Here is an 18,100-nt window from a genome sequence, read left to right on the forward strand (position 1 = left end):
GGGTACTGCCTAGTCCTTCGGTCAGGTGAGAATGTGTGTTCAGGCACAAAGGTGGTCTAACTTAGCTAGGGTGGGGAGGAGACGACCACCTTCTCTCTGCAGCTGTGGGCATATACAGATGTGAGAGCTGGATCATAAACAAGGCTAAGGGCTGAAGAATGCTTTCGAACTGTGGTGCTAGAGGAGACTCTTGAGAGTCCCTTGGACTGCAAGGAGATCAAACTAGCCAATCCTAAAGGAAATCAGCCCTGAATATTCAGCCCTGAATATTCATTGGAAGGACTGATGTTGAAGCTGAAGCTATAATACTTTGGCCACCTGATGCGAAGAGCTGACTCACTGGAAAAGACCCTGATGCTGGGAAAGATTGAGGGCAGGAAGAGAATGGGGCAGCAGAGGATGAAATAGTTAAATAGTATTACTGACTCAATGGACATGAATTTAAGCAAACTCCGGGAGATAGTGAAGGACAGGGGAGCCTGGCATGCAGTCCATGGGGTTGGAAAGAGTTGGATATGAACGACTTAGTGACTGAACAATGACAACAAATGACTTATTCCATTTTGTGTAAACGTTAAGTATGGTACCAAAGTCAGTAAGAATTCATAATTTAAGTGGAATGCACTGAATAATATGGAGGCATAATAATAATAATATTGGAGGCAGTCAAGAATTAAAGGCTCGGAGGAAACTAAATTTCAATATGTGGGACAAAAGCTGATTAAGGCAACAGTCATAAAAAGGCATTTTATGGCATTTCCAGGTTGGAATTAGGAACACCCTTAATACTAACAGTCATGGGTGGAATTTGCTGTCAAGAAGAACATTTCCCAAAGTCATTAATTCTCTACAGTGGTTTATTTATTTGTTTTCTTATTTTTTTTCCTCTCAGAGGCATCAATGGGTAAGGAAAAATCACAGGCTGGAAGATTTAGGTTCCATGTTCAGTCCTATAAGTTGCTAAGTTTTTCTGGTTCTCTGGTTCTTCATGTATAAAATAAGGTTGATAACTTTAGGATGGTTGTTGTGATAAGACAAAGAGATGATATATGTGGAGGGTCCGCCATAGTTCCTGGCATACAATAAGTCCCCAGTGAATTACTGATTGATTCAAAAGGATGAATGAATGAAAGCATACTATTTCTCATTCCCAGGTGGCGCTAGCGGTAAAGAATCCACTGGAGACATAAGAGTTGTGGGTTCAATCCCTGCATCGGGAAGATCCCCTGGAGAAGGAAATGGCTGCCCACCCGGGTATTCTTGCCTGGGGGATCCCATGGACAGAGGAGCCTGGCAAGCTACAGTCCATGGGGTCACAAAGAGTCAGACAGGTCTGAAGCAACTTAGCACAAAGTGCAAGTTAAAATAAAGATAAAAGAAACATCAGCCATTCCTAGGTATATAGTCAAGACAATTAAAAACATACGTTCACACAAAAACTTGTACATGATTGTTCACAGTAGCATCATAATAACCAAAATGCAGAAACAACCCAAATGTCCATCAACTGATAAGTGGATACATAAAATACGGTATATCCATACAATAGACTATCATTCAGCTATTAAAAAAATGAAATGCTGATCTATGAGAACATGTGCTAAGTGAAAGAAGTAGGTCATTAAAAGCCATATATTGTATGATTCCACTTATATGAAATGTGCAAAAGAAGCAAAATCCATAGCAACAGGAAGCAGATGACTGGTTGCCAGACTCTGGTGGGAAGGGAGGACAAAACGTGGAGTGACTACTGGGTGTGAGGTTTCTTTCTGGAGTGATGAAAACATCCTGGAATTAGACAGTGGTGATGGTTGAACAATTCTGTGAATACACTAAAAACCACTGAAATGCACACTATAAAATGATTAAAGCGGTGAATTGTATGGTATGTGAATTTTAAAAGAAAGATCATAAACCACATAGAGGACAGGATGGGGGTAAGAATTATTATACCAGGAATCAAAATTTGATATTAATTGCAATTGATTACTTTGATGGTTATAATTGATTTTCCCAAGCTTATTAGCCAAACTAGAAAAGAATGCTTTGATCAACTCATACAAATATTTTACAGTTATAGTTCTCACACACACTGGTTCTTGAGGTATGAACCTGGGCCAGTAGCAGCAGCATCACCTGGAAACTTGTTAGAAATACAGATTTTCGGCAGCACTCCAGACAAGCTGAATCAGAAATTCTGGGTATGAGGTCCAGTAAACTGTGTTTCAACAAGCCTTCCCAGTTATGTGATGTATGCTAATGCTGGAAATGGTACCCTCACACAAATAGTAGTTATCAGGTTTACTGATCAGCTGGATTTTTTATTTTTACAAACTAGGCTCATATGAGTTCAAGCAGCATAAACCAATACCAATGCATCCCTGGGGTTCATTATGCTATTACGAGAACTGGAACATCATGTCTTGCATCTCATTACATCCAACCTGAAATACTATATGTTTCTCACATATAGTGGGTTTCAATGCTAGCTAGTCTCTGTATACATGCACCCACAAACACACACGCATTGCAGTATGCCCAGTGTCCAGCACAGTGCAGAACAAAGCAAGTGCTCAAGAAAGGCCTGCAAGAAATCAAAACCACAGTGAGGTACCATCACACGCCAGTCAGGATGACTGCTACCCAAAAGTCTAAAAGCAATAAATGCTGGAGAGGGTGTGGAGAAAAGGGAACCCTCTTACAGTGTTGGTGGGAATGCAAACTAGTACAGCCACTATGGAAAACAGTGTGGAGAATTCTTAAAAAACTGGAAATAGAACTGCCATATGACCCAGCAATACCACTCCTGGGCATACACACTGAGGAAACCAGATCTGAAAGAGACACGTGCACCCCAGTGTTCATCGCAGCACTGTTTATAATAGCCAGGACATGGAAGCAACCTAGATGCCCATCAGCAGATGAATGGATAAGGAAGCTGTGGTACATATACACCATGGAATATTACTCAGCCATTAAAAAGAATTCATTTGAATCAGTTCTAATGAGATGGATGAAACTGGAGCCCACTATACAGAGTGAAGTCAGCCAGAAAGATAAAGAACATTACAGCATACTAACACATATATATGGAATTTAGAAAGATGGTAATGATAACCCTATATGCAAAACAGAAAAAGAGACACAGATGTACAGAACAGACATTTGGACTCTGTGGGAGAAGGCGAGGGTAGGATGTTTCGAGAGAACATTGAAACATGTATATTATCTATGGTGAAACAGATCACCAGCCCAGGTTGGATGCATGAGACAAGTGCTCGGGCCTGGTGCACTGGGAAGACCCAGAGGAATCGGGTGGAGAGGGAGGTGGGAGGGGGGATTGGGATGGGGAATACAGTGTAACTCCATGGCTGATTCATGTCAATGTATGACAAAACCCACTACAATACTGTAAAGTAATTAGCCTCCAACTAATAAAAATAAATGAAAAAAAAAACAACAAAAAAAGAAATGCTTGCAAGAAAGACAAGTATTATATGATACAGCTTACATGTGGAATCTAAAAAATAGTACAAATGAAGTTATTTATAAAACAGAAACAGACTCACAGAGATAGAAAACAAACTTATGGCAACCTAAGGGGAAGTAGGGGATGGATAAACTGGGAATATGGTATTACACAGATACACACTACCATATGTAAAACAGACAATAAAGATTTAGGGTGTAGCACAGAGAATTATATTCAATCTCTTATAATAAACTATAATGGAAAAGAACCAAAAAAAGAATATAGGTGTGTGTGTGTATAAATGTAATTTATATTGTAAATATAAATATTCACAATATTGTAAATCAATTATATTTCAATTTAAAAAAGAAATGCTTGCAAAGAGAAGGCATTCTGAACATATATGCAAGCATGAACAGGATGCTTCTTAACTCACTCACTTAAGCCTTCTGCAATATCATACTGGAAGTAAAAATAAAAGCTAATAGTTGGGGGGATATTGCCAGTGCCTCTGGATAACAACTGGAAGAGTTTAAGAAACTCACTAAAAACAACAGAACAGTAGTCAAAGTCACCACACCACGTTCATGGGATAGGCCATGTATGCAACTGATCAGAAACATACTAGAGCCACATCTGCACACACCACACCTTTGTTGCATAGGCATACACGTACATATGCACGATCCTCAGACATTTGACACAGTGTTGTCAGCGCACACACACAGCTGACACTGAGAGCTAGATCCCAACCCACTCTAACTTATTCTTGGGTCCCGTGCCTCAGGCAAAGAAGAAGTGTCTGCCAGGAGGAGCCATTACCATCGTTCTCCAGTGACCCGGGTGTACCGTTGTTAAAGATTTGATCCACATGATTCAGTATGAATTCAATCACCACCTGCTGGACCCGGACTGCAAGGAAGGCTGCATCTCCATTGCAACCAGTGGCTTCAATTTCTTTAGACCTGAACCGCAAAAGAAACACATTCAGTGAATGAGTCTGCCCTACCGACTGAAGCATAAACGGGGAGCCAGCGGGCCTTTGCACAGGCCCTAATTCCTAAATGTATACAGCTTGTTAATTTGTATTAATATAACTATTTAAGATCAATTGAAGAGACTCTTCAAAGGCTGTGAAGCCCAACACACTGGACAAATTGGAAATAGTCACCAGGTACTATAAACTGCAAAGCTATAAACACTGTATTACTCAGTACATAGGAATTGATTTTGTTTTTTTCATAGGATCTCCTTCAAGCTCCAAAGAATTGTTCTAAGGGCAGGTCGTCATTTACAAAGTCATGTGAAGCAGTTAATTCAGGTTCTATCTACCTCTGTTCAGTTCAGTTCAGTCGCTCAGTCGTGTCCGACTTTGCGACCCCATGAATCGCAGCACGCCAGGCCTCCCTGTCCATCACCAACTCCTGGAGTCTCCTCAAACTCATGTCCATCGAGTTGGTGATGCCATCCAGCCATCTCATCCTTTGTCATCCCCTTCTCCCCCTGCCCCCAATCCCTCCCAGCATCAACCTAGGACCCCACCAAAACCAACAAAAGCCAAGGAACCCCAAAGACCCAGAAAGACCTTTCCAGGAAATTATAACATACAATCCATCACACTGGCCACATCATGATTGTAGCCAGAATATACTTCTGGGTTCCAGAGTTTCCAAGGTTAGCAGGCAAGGGCTGTTAAAATCACCTTTAATTCCCCTGTGTGACAAATAACCACTTAGCCAAAGGTTTGTCTACCAGGGGGCTCAGTTTTGAGGAATCCAGGCTTTGTTTGAATTGGGGGCTGCTTGGAGCCCACTGGGGCAGTGAGGTGAGGGGAGGTAGTTACCTGAGGAGGTTTGGTGCCCACACCAGGGCCAGGTTCCTGGCATGCATGTTGGTCTTGCTGCTGAAGGATGCAATGTGGGCCAGGTGTCGAATCAGGTATTCCAAGGTCCTATAATGGTTCATTGAAAAAAAGAAAAAGTAGGAAACTTCAGAGTCTGTGTGAAACCTGACATCTGGAGATAATTTCTAAGGTTGAGTTAAGAGACTCTAAATATGTCTATTTCATGAATTTTGGAAGGTTATCAGGAAGATATCAAGATAGATGGAAGTAATTTTCTTGGCCCTGGGAACACTGGCCATGGGTGGGGAGGAGACAGTCTCGACAGAAGTCAGCTGAGGATGCCAGTGCAGCCAGAGATGGGTCCTGGGACTCACAGTGCTTGGAGCCTGTGCCTCCAGTTAACCAGGGCAGCATGGCCTCCACACAGTCTGGAAACTGGCCCTCATCTCAGCTTTTATTGTAATTCTTCCAGCTATGGGCACCCTGGTACTGGTTAAGGAACTCATTTGACAGATGAATAACATCTGTTATTTCTGGGATGTTCTTATACTACATCAAAATCTGCCCTCTTATAAAGACCTGGGTAGGTTTAAGAACCACTGGGATTCCCTGGTGGCTCAGATGGTAAAGAATCTGCCTGCAATGCTGGAGGCTGGAGTTTGATCCCTGGGTAGGGAAGATTCCCTGGAGAAGAGAATGACAATCCACTCTAGTATTCTCATCTGGAGAATTCCATGGACAGAGGAGCCTGACAGGCTATAGTCCATAGGGTCACAAAGAGTCGAACATGACTGCGTGACTTTCACGGGGAAAGGTGGCCCAGTTAGGGACTGAACTGTGAGGAGACGAGAGGATGACAGGATGTAAGGGCTGCTACTGATGAGCATACAGAGACAGCAGTCAGCCAAACGCTCAAGAGTGATAGTCAAACCCTGTTTAGAAACCATCTTGGCTTCCACTGATTTGGTTAAGCTATGAACCTGGGTAAGAATCTAGACTGTCTCTGTGAGACTGGCCTGTACAATCAGAAATTATTCTTATGGGACTCTGAGGTATACTCTGAAAGTAATTTGACATGGGCTGTCCCTTCCCATCAGGGTCTCTGGTCAGGCACCAACACGCTCTGATACAACTGACCTTTTCGCCTACCTCAACCTACTCCAGAAAGCCACTGTCCACTGAATTTGTCCCCTTTTATGATGCCAGCCTGCATCTGTGGTATTACATCACATTGAGAGACTGTGAATTTCTTTTACCAAGAATTCTTACCTGTAATGGGATGGGGGGAGCTCCTGGATAACATTTTGGATTCGGGCCAGTTGGCCTTCTTCCGGGCAATGAGACACCGCCTCCTGTGGACAGGAAATGAAGCAATCCAGTGAGCACTCAAGAAGGGGGACACTCCCCTGGATCTGCGGGTTTTATTCAGGCTTCTGGCACTCCAGCCTCTCAGCCATGCCTAGAGACCATCCTCCCAGGAGGCACGCTTTTCTAGAAAAAACAAACCACTAAAATCTCCGAGGGTTCATGATGGAAAGCGTCTCTAACAATGTGGGCACACAGGGTCTCTGTGTGTCCTCAGATGGTAGATAGGTGTCTGGTAAAGATGGTATGGAATCTTGGGTGTGTCCTGCGTGGCAGACAGAGTCCTCACACTGGGAGAGAGAAACAGAGACAGAGACCGAGAGAGGTGGAGATGACAGGGTGGCTGCATGTTTATTCAGCCAGTTGTCTTTTTGGGTGCAAACAGCCACTCCCATCTAGCCTGAGACTGTCCTGTGACCAGGCAGCCTGTCACTGATTCCAGGAAGTGGGGACCACGTGAAGACGTGCCTTCTCAGCAGGATAAGAGCTTTGTCCCTGAGACCCGGTGGCCTTGTCCGGACTTGCTCTCTGGTTGTTTCCTGTGTGGGTATGTGGTTCCCAGCTCAGCCCAGGCCCTCAGGAGAGGCAAGGGCTTCAGTACATGCAGTGTGATTCCAGGCCTGCCTGGGGCTCCTGCACGATACAGGTGCCCCCGACAGATTCCCCTATACCCTGTCCTGTGAATCTGTCCTGCCTGTGCTCAGGCTCATGGGCCCCTCCCAGTGGCTGAGTACTCAAGACTGACCACATGGGAGCAGTACCTAAGTTCAAAGTCAGTAGTCACATTTTTTTTTGCTCTACGTTATAGTTTACTACACTAAAAATGTACAAATCTTCCGCTACAAAAGCTTCCCGAGTCCTTTCATATGCATAATAACCGTGTAACCCCACTCAGATCAAGACACTTTAAAACGGCTCAACTACTGGCTCCATTTTCCTAAGTGGCTTTGGCCACCAACCTATTTTTGTTTGACTTTTTTATTTAATTGAAGTAAAGCACTCACAGAAGCTAACCATTTTCAAAGGCAATCAAAAATATCTACGTGGGAAAACTCTACTTCATTTCCTACTCAGAAGTGGGGAGAAACTTGGGGCTCAGAGGGTCACAGTTGTCTCAGTCTTCTGCTGGGTTTGGAAGCCTCAAAACAGAGCCAGCATAAATATGATCTCTGTCTCAATTCTTGCTTTTTGAGATGTGCAGATGTAGAGGGTGAGGACCAGAATGGGGCCTGAAGTAAGCATCTGATACCTCTGCCCTCTCCCTGGGCTCTGTCACTTAGAAAACAAATTTGTGAGGGAGACCCTGACTCTCAAGACAGGGAGAATCTCATAAAGCGAGTGAAGGGAGAAAGCCTCAGAGGAAGGAGTGGCGAAGGAATGAGGCGTGGACCCTCCCACCTTCTATCCTGTGAAGGGTGGGTGGGGAGGCCTCTCTTCCTCTCTTGGCAAAGAGAGGATGAGCTTTGCAAAGCTTTACACCCACCCCCTTCCCAAGCCCCCCACCCACCCCCACTTTCTAAAAGTGTGTCTTAGGAATAAAGGTGTAGGTCAGTTTAACAGAGTTCATGGAAAGTTTCTTTAATATTTTAGGAAGCTGTTAGTCACCTCTGTTCTGAGAGACTGGGCGGGCTCACCCCTGATGCCTGCAGGTCCCATATGGGATCATTTTATTATTCACAGCTTCTCCCCTTCACACCCCAATCCTATTTGGAAGCTCTCTAGATCTTCATTGTTTTCCCAGAGGGTCTGCTCACTGCAAAGCTATTTTTCCATCTCTTTGTGTTCCCACATTAGGACAGCACAGAGTTCATCACTGGGGAATTGAAGGAAGGGAGTTGAAACTTTGCCCATCCCAGTCTTTTGCCTAAAAGAGAATTTCACTCAACATTACCCAAGACAATCTTGCTGACAGTTAAACTTTAAAAAATCCAGGTTGAATCTGTGACCATTTGTTCTCTTCCAGTCAGTATCAATAAGACCAGCTTCCTGAACTTTGAGGACTCTGGCAAGGGCTGGTCTCCCATCCCCTCTGGCCAGGCCCCGGCTCTAGTTTCCTCTGTATATCTGAACACCACCTGAGCCCCTGAGCCTGGGCAGCCGCATCCCCAGGATGGATAAGCAACCCGGGTCTGTCCCTTCTAATTGCACCCCAGCTGCAACTCAGTTTTTACCTTTTATTTTGTATTAATTATTTAAAAGTTATTATAAAGCCACTTTTGTTATTTTTAATTACTTTAAGTGATTAGGTTAAAAAGTTATTCATGCACATGATTTAAAAAATGTAACGCATTCAAAGGAATACACAGAAGAAAGTGTCTTCCTTCCAACATCGGACCCTCAGTCTCCAGAGACAACAACCACCATTGTCTTCCAGACATTTTTTTTTTTTTTAATTAGTTGGAGGCTAAGTACTTCACATAGACAGTTGTTATACCTCCCTGTCTTTGTCACACCTGTAGCAGCAGGCACCTGGCCCATCTGCAAATTCCTCATCACCCATCATTTCCTCCTTGCTTGCTCCCTATGGGCCGTGCTGGCCTCCATATATTCCCTCAAACAAGCTTGGCATGTCCTTGACAAGGGCCTTGGCACCTGTTATTTCTTCTCAGCACCCTCTTCCACCAGATATTTGCACAATTTGTTCCCTTTCTTCATCTTTGTCTCTGTTCAAATATCACCTCATAGAAGACCTTTGATTATCAGTCCCCAGCATTCTCTGACTTGTGCACACGTGCGTGCTCAGTTGCTCAGTCGTCTCTGACTCTTTGTGACCCCATGGACTGCAGCCCAACAGGTTCCTCTCTCCTTGGAAATTTCCCAGGCAAGAATACTGGGGGGAATTACCATTTCCTACTCCAGGAGATCTTCCTAACTCAGGGATCAAATCTGTGTCTCTGCATTTGCAGGTGGATTCTTTACCACTAAGCTACTGGGGAAGCCCTCTCTGACCTGTATCCTGCATTTATTGTCTTCATAGTGCTAATCAACAGTTCTCACTATCGAGTTATGCTTTGGATTTATTTGTCATCCATCTCTTTAATTAAAATGTAAGTTTCATGAGAACCTAGTGGCTCAGCTGGTAAAGAATCCATCTGCAATACGGAAGACCTAGGTTTGATCCCTGATTTGGGAAGATCCCCTGGAGAAGGGAAAAGCTATCCACTCCAGTATTCTGATCTGGAGAATTCCATGGACTTCTATGGGGTCGCAAAGAGTAGGACACAACTAAGTGATTTTCACTTTTCATGAAAACAAGGATTTTGTCTGACTTGCTTACCTAGCACCTGGAACTGTGCCTGCCTAGTATATATGGCAGGTGCTCAGGAGATGTTAGTTGCATGAAGTGAGTAAGTGAATGAATCTGTATTTTGCTTTGCATTTAAAAATGCCAGAAAGCCCCACTTTGGGCCACTCTTCCAGGGCAATACCATCCGAGGACCAAACCTCCATCGTGGGGAGCATCAGCTTTACTGAGATAACTCCCCTCAACTTTCAGCCCCTTGAGAAGTGACCAATCAGCCTGGTTTGCCCGAGATTGAGGAGGAGTGCCTTGGAACTCAGGACTTTTCTGAGTTAAAAGTGGGCGAGTCCCTGGCAAACCAGGTCAGTTGGCTGCTGCCATGTTGGCAGACATCTTGAGCTCACAGCCAGGCAGCCTCTACCTGACGCCACACACCTGTGGCCCATCCCCATCGACACTTCAGATGACGCGTGTGGGCCAACCAACCTGCCAGCAAATGTTTACTAGGCAAGAGTCACAACATTCTCCAGTAGCTGGAAAGCAGGGAAAGGAAGCAAAAAAATCAGTAAAATAAATATGCTTTCTGTCCTTAGGAGGCTTACAGTTTAATGAGGGAGACAGATACGCAAAGATGTTATTTCAATATAAAATGTAATGCCTCTTTAAACTGCCTTCTCTAAAAATCCTAAATCAGCGAGCAACTTTTCTCTATCTTGGGTTTAATTATTTTAGCTGAATCAATCTGATCCAAATTGAATTTTTCCTAAAATGAACTTTTTTCTGATAAAAATAAAATGCAGTAGGTCGAACAGTTGCTTCCAAAGATATCAGGTCCTAATCTCAAAAACCTGTAAATGTTACCTTATTTGGAAAAAGAGTTTTTGCAGGTGTGATTAAGTTAAGGCTTTTGAAATAAGGAGAGTCTCATAGATTATCCAATATGTGTGTATGCATTCAGTTGTGTTCGACTCTTTGCGACCCCATGAGCTGTATAGCCCACCAGGCTCCTCTGTCCATTGCTTTCTCCAGACAAGAATACAGGAGTGCATTGCCATTTCCTTCTCCAGAGGATCTTCCTGACCCTGGGATCTAACCCTCATTTCTTGGGTCTCCGGCATTGGCAGGCAGATTCTTTACCACTAGCGCCACCTGGTGGGCCCTTAGAAGAGGGAGGCGGAAGGAGATTTGACATAGACCATGGTGGCTCAGAGGATAAAGCGTCTGCCTGCAATGAGGGAGACCTGGGTTCAATCCCTGGGTTGGGAAGATCCCCTGGAGAAGGAAATGGCAACCCACTCCAGTGCTCTTGCCTGGAGAATCCTATGGACAGAGGAGCCTGCCTGGCTACAGTTCATGGGGTCATGTCCATGGAGGCAGAGACGTGGCCACAAGCCAAGGCATGCCAGCAGCCACCAGAAGCTGGAGGAGGCAAGAAACAGGTTTCCCCCTACAGTCTCTGTAATGATCCATGGCCCTGCTGACACCTTGACATCAGCCCAGTGAAACTGATTTCAGATTTCTGGACTCTGGAACTGTGAGAGAATAACTTTCTGTTGTTTAAGCCACTAAGCTTGTGGTTTGTTATGCAGCCACATAAAACTAATACATGTACTTAAAGGACATAAAAATCACATGCTAACTCATCACTCAGACATAACTACTGTTAACCTACTCACATTGAACCCTAAAAGAAGCAATCTGCCCGGGGCTTCCCAGCACCAAAGATGAACACTGCCATCATTTCCTATTTATTGCATATACTGCTTTTTTCCATTTAACTTTGTACTGTGGCCAGCAAATAGTCTTCAAAAATATGACTTTTCATGGCTACACAGGATTTAAAACAATAGATTTATTATCATTTATTTAACCCTTCCCTTATTGTTGGACATGTAGATACTCCCTAATTTTGTTACTGTTACTACAGCAGTGAAATATTGGTAAATCAATTATTCATGTGCACATCTGATTATTATCTTAGAATGGAGTCTGGGAATAGAATAACTATTTAAAAAATATGAGCATTTTAGGACTCTTGATAGTAATTTCAAATGACTTGCTGAATGTCCAGCCAATTTACACTTGCAATAGAAAACTATGACAGTGTCACCACAGGCTTGGCAACATGAAATACTAACATTAAAAAAACATTTTTTTAATATGAAAATACATTTTTTCTAATACATTTATACTTTTAAAATAACTATGTTTCTTTACAAATTGTCTGTTGAGGTTTTTGCTCATTTGTTTAGCAGGGTGTTGTGGGTTTTTTCTTTTTTATTGATATGTAGGAGTTTTATATAATTAAAAAATATTCATCTCCTGTCATCCTTATTGTAAATGTTTTCCATAGTTGGCCATTCACCTTTTAATTTTCTTAATGTATTTTTAATGTATAAAAATCTAATATTTATGTAGTTGAGTTTGTTAAATTTGTCTTTGGTGATTTTTTTCCTTTGCTTTTGTTCTTAGAAAATCTTTCACCCTGAAATCTGTTAAATGGTACGAATGTAACTTGACTTCTCCCCCTCCCAGCACTTAGCCAATTTTCCTAACATTGTTTATTGAATTGTTCCTTCATTAGTTTGGGATGTTTTCTGTATATCATATTAAGTTATTTAATACCTGAGCCTATTTAAGGGCTGTTAAATCTATTTTAAAAACAGTGTGGCAGGTCTGAGACAGAATGTTAAATCTTTACTTTCATTTACTATCTGTATAAACCCAGGCAAGAGTCACTTCAGCCTCAATTACTCATCTGTAAGAGACAGTAAAAACTGTTTCACAGAGTTATTTTGAAGATTGAATGAAATAATATTTGTAATAAGCTCATCATATAGTAAGCACTAAGTAGCAGATATCATCATCCTCATTACTTCATTAATATTTTTCTAATTCTATTATATTCCACTGAAATATTATTCCACTTCATCTGTGCAAGTAAGTTTAAATAAATCATTGTAAGAATGTGTGACAATGTAATAGAGCTGTTCCCATGTCCCTGGAAAAGGTTTGCTTATATTTTCATAATTCATCACTGTGATTTAGAGAAATGTACTCAACTATAAATTCAATGATAGTTAGTCACGAGATCCTACCTATGTAGAGTTCACCTGTCACCACAAAACATCTTTCATTTCTTAGTGTCCTTAAACTATGTTTAAATACAATGTTAAGTTCTCTTGAGATCTGATGACAAGTGGACAGTAACATTGCTTTGATATTTTCTGTTGCTGTGGAAGAAAGAATGATTAGCAATGTCAGGGAACAAAGGCAGAGAGAGATAAACATGGATTTTGTTTTGACCCTATAAACAAGATCTGAGAAGAAACTTCTATTTCTGAAGTTTCTAGACAAGAATTCCTATCTATCCCTAACTATCATAGAATTAAATTTAATTAAAATAGGTTGGACTCATTCAGCTATTTAACATGTGCCGTTGTAGTCTTATTTAAGGATGAAACTATTATACTGTACTAAGATTAAAACTATGTAGAAAACAATAAAATCTTATGCACAAATTAAAACAATAAGATTTTTTTGGTTGATTGAGATTGGCAAACAATTTAGCAAATTAAGAATATTCAGTGTTGGCAAGGCTGCAGGAAAAAGAACATTCTTGTGTCTCTGCAGAACTTGGCAACATGTGACAAAATTTTAAATAAGATCCTTTTACTTAGTAAATGTACTTCTGTGATTTAAACAGAATAAAGTATAAGGATATATGTACAAAAATGTTTACTATAATGTTGCTTATAAAAGCAAAGTGTTAAGAAACAAAATGTTTAAATATCCATCACTAGGAATCTGGTTTAAGAAATCACTGTGTATATGAGAGAATACCCTGTAAAAATAGTGTCTCTCTGTATTTTTTACCATGGAAGGATGGTCAAGTTGTTGAATTAGCACTGTTTCATAACATCAGAATGTATTGAATAGTACTGAGGAACAAATGTAGGGAGAGAGAAAGGGAGATAGAGACAGACAGACAGACAGACAGATCTGTAAGGGTATCTTCTGAAATGTGAATAGCACTCATTAACTCCTATATAATTTCAAATTAAAGAATATTTATATGTCCAAAATAGGTTTATTACAAGAGATATAAGAAAGATTCTTTCCCATGGTTAGAGCCTTGGTCTGGTCCTTACCAATAATTGCAAGTCTTCCATAAACTTAATTTCAAACATCCCCTCTGACCACCCTACTCCAACAGTTTACTGATTTCACTGGGATGAATGATCCATTGATCTATTTTTTCATTGTTACCTGCCTTAGGCCCTCCTTTCTCTTCTTATCCAGACAAAATTCTATGGTCAATTATTTCAATCACTCGCTTGCACACACTCTGATCTCCCTCCCCCTCTTTTTCTAGCTGAGCCTCAACCTTGGTTAAACCCAACTCTTGACCTACTCGGCACCTCCCCCACCCACATCACAGCCAAATGTTCAAGCCCTATTTTTAAGGTTGACACTACAGACATGCTCTAAGCATTTATTCTCCCTTTCCTGTGGGGGTGGGATTTGGTGATGATGCAACTGCTAGGTAGGCGTTCTGCTCTTGCCCATTCGTCTTGCACCACCCAACTCACTGGCCCAAGCTATACTCCCTCTTAGCTGCTTTTTCCAGAATCTTCTCTCTCCTCAGCTTTCTGACCTCTCTCTTGATTTCTGTTTGTTCTCTCTCCCCTCTCTACCCACCCACCTCTTTATACAGCTCCCAACAGAAACACAGAAGGAATAGCCTGAAATGAATTAACCATGGGGGTAGCATCTGAAGTCTCAGGTTTCTGTTCTGTTTGGGGATAGAGCGTGACATTGGGCCAGTCACTTCATTCTCTGCTTCTTTGTTTCCTTCTTATCTGCTGACACACATTTGGTTACATAAATATGGAGATGGTTTAAGCTAGCTCATGCAAGCAAACAAACATGATTCTGAAAATTTAAGATAGGAAAGATATAGCAAACAGTCCCACCACCCTGCTTTCCTCACTATACCATCCAATTCCATCACCAAGATAATGGCAACCAGCTGGTAAGTATTATTATTGTAATTTTAGTGCTGAAACTTTCTTTGGCTCATCCATGCATCCCACCCAGTAACCATAATGGAAATCCAAACACTTACCGTGAATTTCTCATAGAGCTCATAAGTCAGGAGGGGGTTGGGCAGCTCCCGAAAGTAGAGCTTGCAGAGGGAGCCCACACAGTGGATGTCCTGGAGGTACACTTCCCTTGTCAGATCTGGACATTGATCTGAGCCAAACTCCTGCCTGAAACAACACAGACAGAGACATAACAATCCCAGGAACATGTGTTCCATGTCAGCAGCTACTTGGGCTGCTTAGAGGGTAAAAAGACCCTAAACTGCTGATCTGACCATATTTTTGACCTTGATTCAAAAAGACCTTCTATTCCAGGCCTAAGAAAGCTACAAAAGATTTCCACTTCAGGTCTGGATCTTCCCTGCAGAAGCTGCTGTAATGAGAAAGACATAATCCCATTTACGAATGGATTTCTCATGGCATTATGTCTGTAGTTTCAATCGTGAACAGTGAAGAAATATGAAAACAATTTTCCAAAAACCCTGTTGAGATTTCAGTTTTCCAAAATATTGTTCTAAATGAACTTCTCTCTCTTGGAGGAGAAACCAAACCCAGGGTGAGTCAGATTGTTATCATTCATGTCCACATATTCATGTCAGCCAACTTGTTTTATCTGGGGACTCAAACTCAAGGTCTGAGAACTTCAATCAACTCTCTCTTTGATACTGAGTGGAAACTTCTAGGCTGCCTGACAGTGATTCCCACAGGGAAAATAAGCTTATAAATATCTTCTTAAACAATCTATAGTGGGCTGTTTGAGAACATCATCAGATTCCGGGCCTCATTTTGAACTGAAAAAACATTTCCTAGCATGATTAATGAATATACTGCCTCAAATGGTATATACTTGCTATTTAAAAGATGATAAATCTGAGCGTTAATACAGAAGAGAAGTTAGGTTTTTTGAGAGTATTCATTTGGTCAGACAAGAGGTGACAACGGCAACTGGACTCTCAAAATCAGCATCTGGAAACAGCTTGCTGCCCCTTCTCCTGTAGTCTGGTTCTGCCCCTTTAACAAAGAGAAGGGAAATCCCTGATGCTGTCAGAACCTGAAAAGAACTCTGTGAGGCCTTGAAAAGAAAACCATGCAATGGCCTCGTAAATTCATAGGCATGTGTTTTTTTTACAAGGGCAGAACACAAACAACTTACAGCTTATTCATTTAGTTAGCCAAAAATTTCCCTTGTCAAGGCTAAGGTCAGTCCTTAAGTGAAAAGAATTGGCCATTGTCCAAGTGTCCTTCCACAATACCAACTACTGTGCAGTATGTTTCAGAGCTGGAGTAAACCAACACTTGCTGTTGAAACTCTGAAAAATATCACGTGAGTAAATTAGTGAACTGACGTAAGCACACAGATCTGTTAAAATCTACGGCTGCAAAAAACCAGTCATTTTTTAAATAGTTATCACTTCGCCAGGAGTAAAAAGGATGTTTTATTCCTGTGGTATAGTTTTATGACAATTGAGATTTGAGGAGGAGGGGCAAAAAACAAAACAGGAGGAAGAAGATAAAAATGAATTACCTGCACAATGTAAAATTTATATATTAATCTTGTAACAAGAATGTTTTATTTTAAAAGTCTACATTTGTAACTAAAAATATGTAATAAATATATTAAAATGTATTCTTTTGTATTAAAGAACAATATCTAAAATACATAAACCTACTATTTTAGTCCTAGAACAGTATATATATTATATATAAAGTATATATTCTATATATATACCTATGTGTGTGTGCTAAGTCGCTTCAGTCGTGTCCAGCTCTTTGTGATGCTATGGACTAGGCTACTCTGTCCATAGGCTTCTCCAGGCAAGAATACTGGAGTGGGTTGCCATGCCTTCCTCCAGGGAATCCTCCAAACTCAGGGATCGAAGCCACATCTCTTATGTCTCCTGCACTGGCAGGCAAGTTCTTTACCATTAGTGCCCATATTGTATATAATGGATATATTCTATATATAAACTACATATACTACTTTTATTTTACAGCTATAATATCAATACATATTTGAAGATTACTGTCCTTTTAATTAAAAAAATTCTAGGATACATTTTAGAATTGTTTAGGATAAATCCATAGAATTGGAGATAGTTCCTCTATCAGTGATTTAAAAAATACAGGCATCAATTAGAGAAATGCACAATCATGCAGACTTCTGATTTTTCAACCAGATGAAATTATCAAATGTTGAGTGTGTGTCAACAGAAAAACTCATATTGACCTCTAAATTCTGAATACCATGTAACAGGGATCTGAGCTTTGGATAGGCAAGTGAGTAATAATAAATCATTTTTTCCCAACTTGTAATTTAAATCATTTGAGTTCAGCTGAATCCACCTAAGAAGAATAAATCTGGTGCAAGACATAGGAACAGATTAAAAGCCCTCAGGAGTTTCTGTTGGAAGGAATTACATCAGATTGGAGAGCTTCCTGATTAGATTAAGAATAGTTAGGCATCTGAAAACATTAGCACTTGATCTTGTGCCCTGACATCCTTCCCTCAATCCCTTTAGTTTTTAGTACTCCCAACACCTGCAGATAGACGTATGGACAGAGCAAGGACCATGGGAGAATTCTCTGGGGGCGATTCTTGGACTTACCTTAGCCGTTGTATGTTTGAGGTGACTCCTGAAAGCCGATAAATTCCATCCACGATGCCGTGAGTCTCTATAAATTCTGCACAGCTCTTCAATACATATGGAACTATGCAAAGGAAAAGAAAAAAGCACTAGGTTTAAGTCTGTCTTTTAGAGATAGGCTTTTAAAAATCCAGGTAACTTCAAAGAGAAGTATGGAACGCATATGAGTTACAAGTGGAAACAATTACATTTAAATGGAAGATGATGTTCTTTGGTATTTAAAAAAAAAATCATACGGTTTTGTTAAAGTTGGAAAATGCGTGTGTTTTAAGAGTTAGGTCTTAAAGAATTTGAAAAATATGCAAACACTTGGATTTTTGAAACCAGCAGTGACCTTGGAAATCCCACAACTCAGTCTCATTTCACTGATTCTCCCAGTGTGGTCTCCTGACCAACAGCACCAGCCTCTCTTCGGAACTTGTTGGGAGT

The 18,100-nt window shown here is 41.2% G+C and overlaps 1 protein-coding gene across 1 annotated transcript in view; it reads right to left on the bottom strand.

Annotated features, from left to right (window-relative positions):
- ARHGAP31 (Rho GTPase activating protein 31) overlaps positions 1 to 18,100 on the bottom strand; it is a 121,435-nt gene that overhangs the window by 36,257 nt on the left and 67,078 nt on the right. The window contains exons 2-6 of the mRNA XM_061167102.1: positions 17,633 to 17,735; positions 15,050 to 15,194; positions 6,585 to 6,667; positions 5,316 to 5,423; positions 4,295 to 4,437 (exon numbers count right to left, since the gene is read on the bottom strand). Of these exons, the coding sequence (XP_061023085.1) occupies positions 4,295 to 4,437; positions 5,316 to 5,423; positions 6,585 to 6,667; positions 15,050 to 15,194; positions 17,633 to 17,735 (582 nt within the window). The remainder of the gene's footprint in view (positions 1 to 4,294; positions 4,438 to 5,315; positions 5,424 to 6,584; positions 6,668 to 15,049; positions 15,195 to 17,632; positions 17,736 to 18,100) is intronic.

The sequence above is a fragment of the Dama dama genome, chromosome 19 (genome assembly GCF_033118175.1).
Source record: "Dama dama isolate Ldn47 chromosome 19, ASM3311817v1, whole genome shotgun sequence".
In the NCBI taxonomy this organism is placed as follows: Eukaryota; Metazoa; Chordata; class Mammalia; order Artiodactyla; family Cervidae; genus Dama; species Dama dama.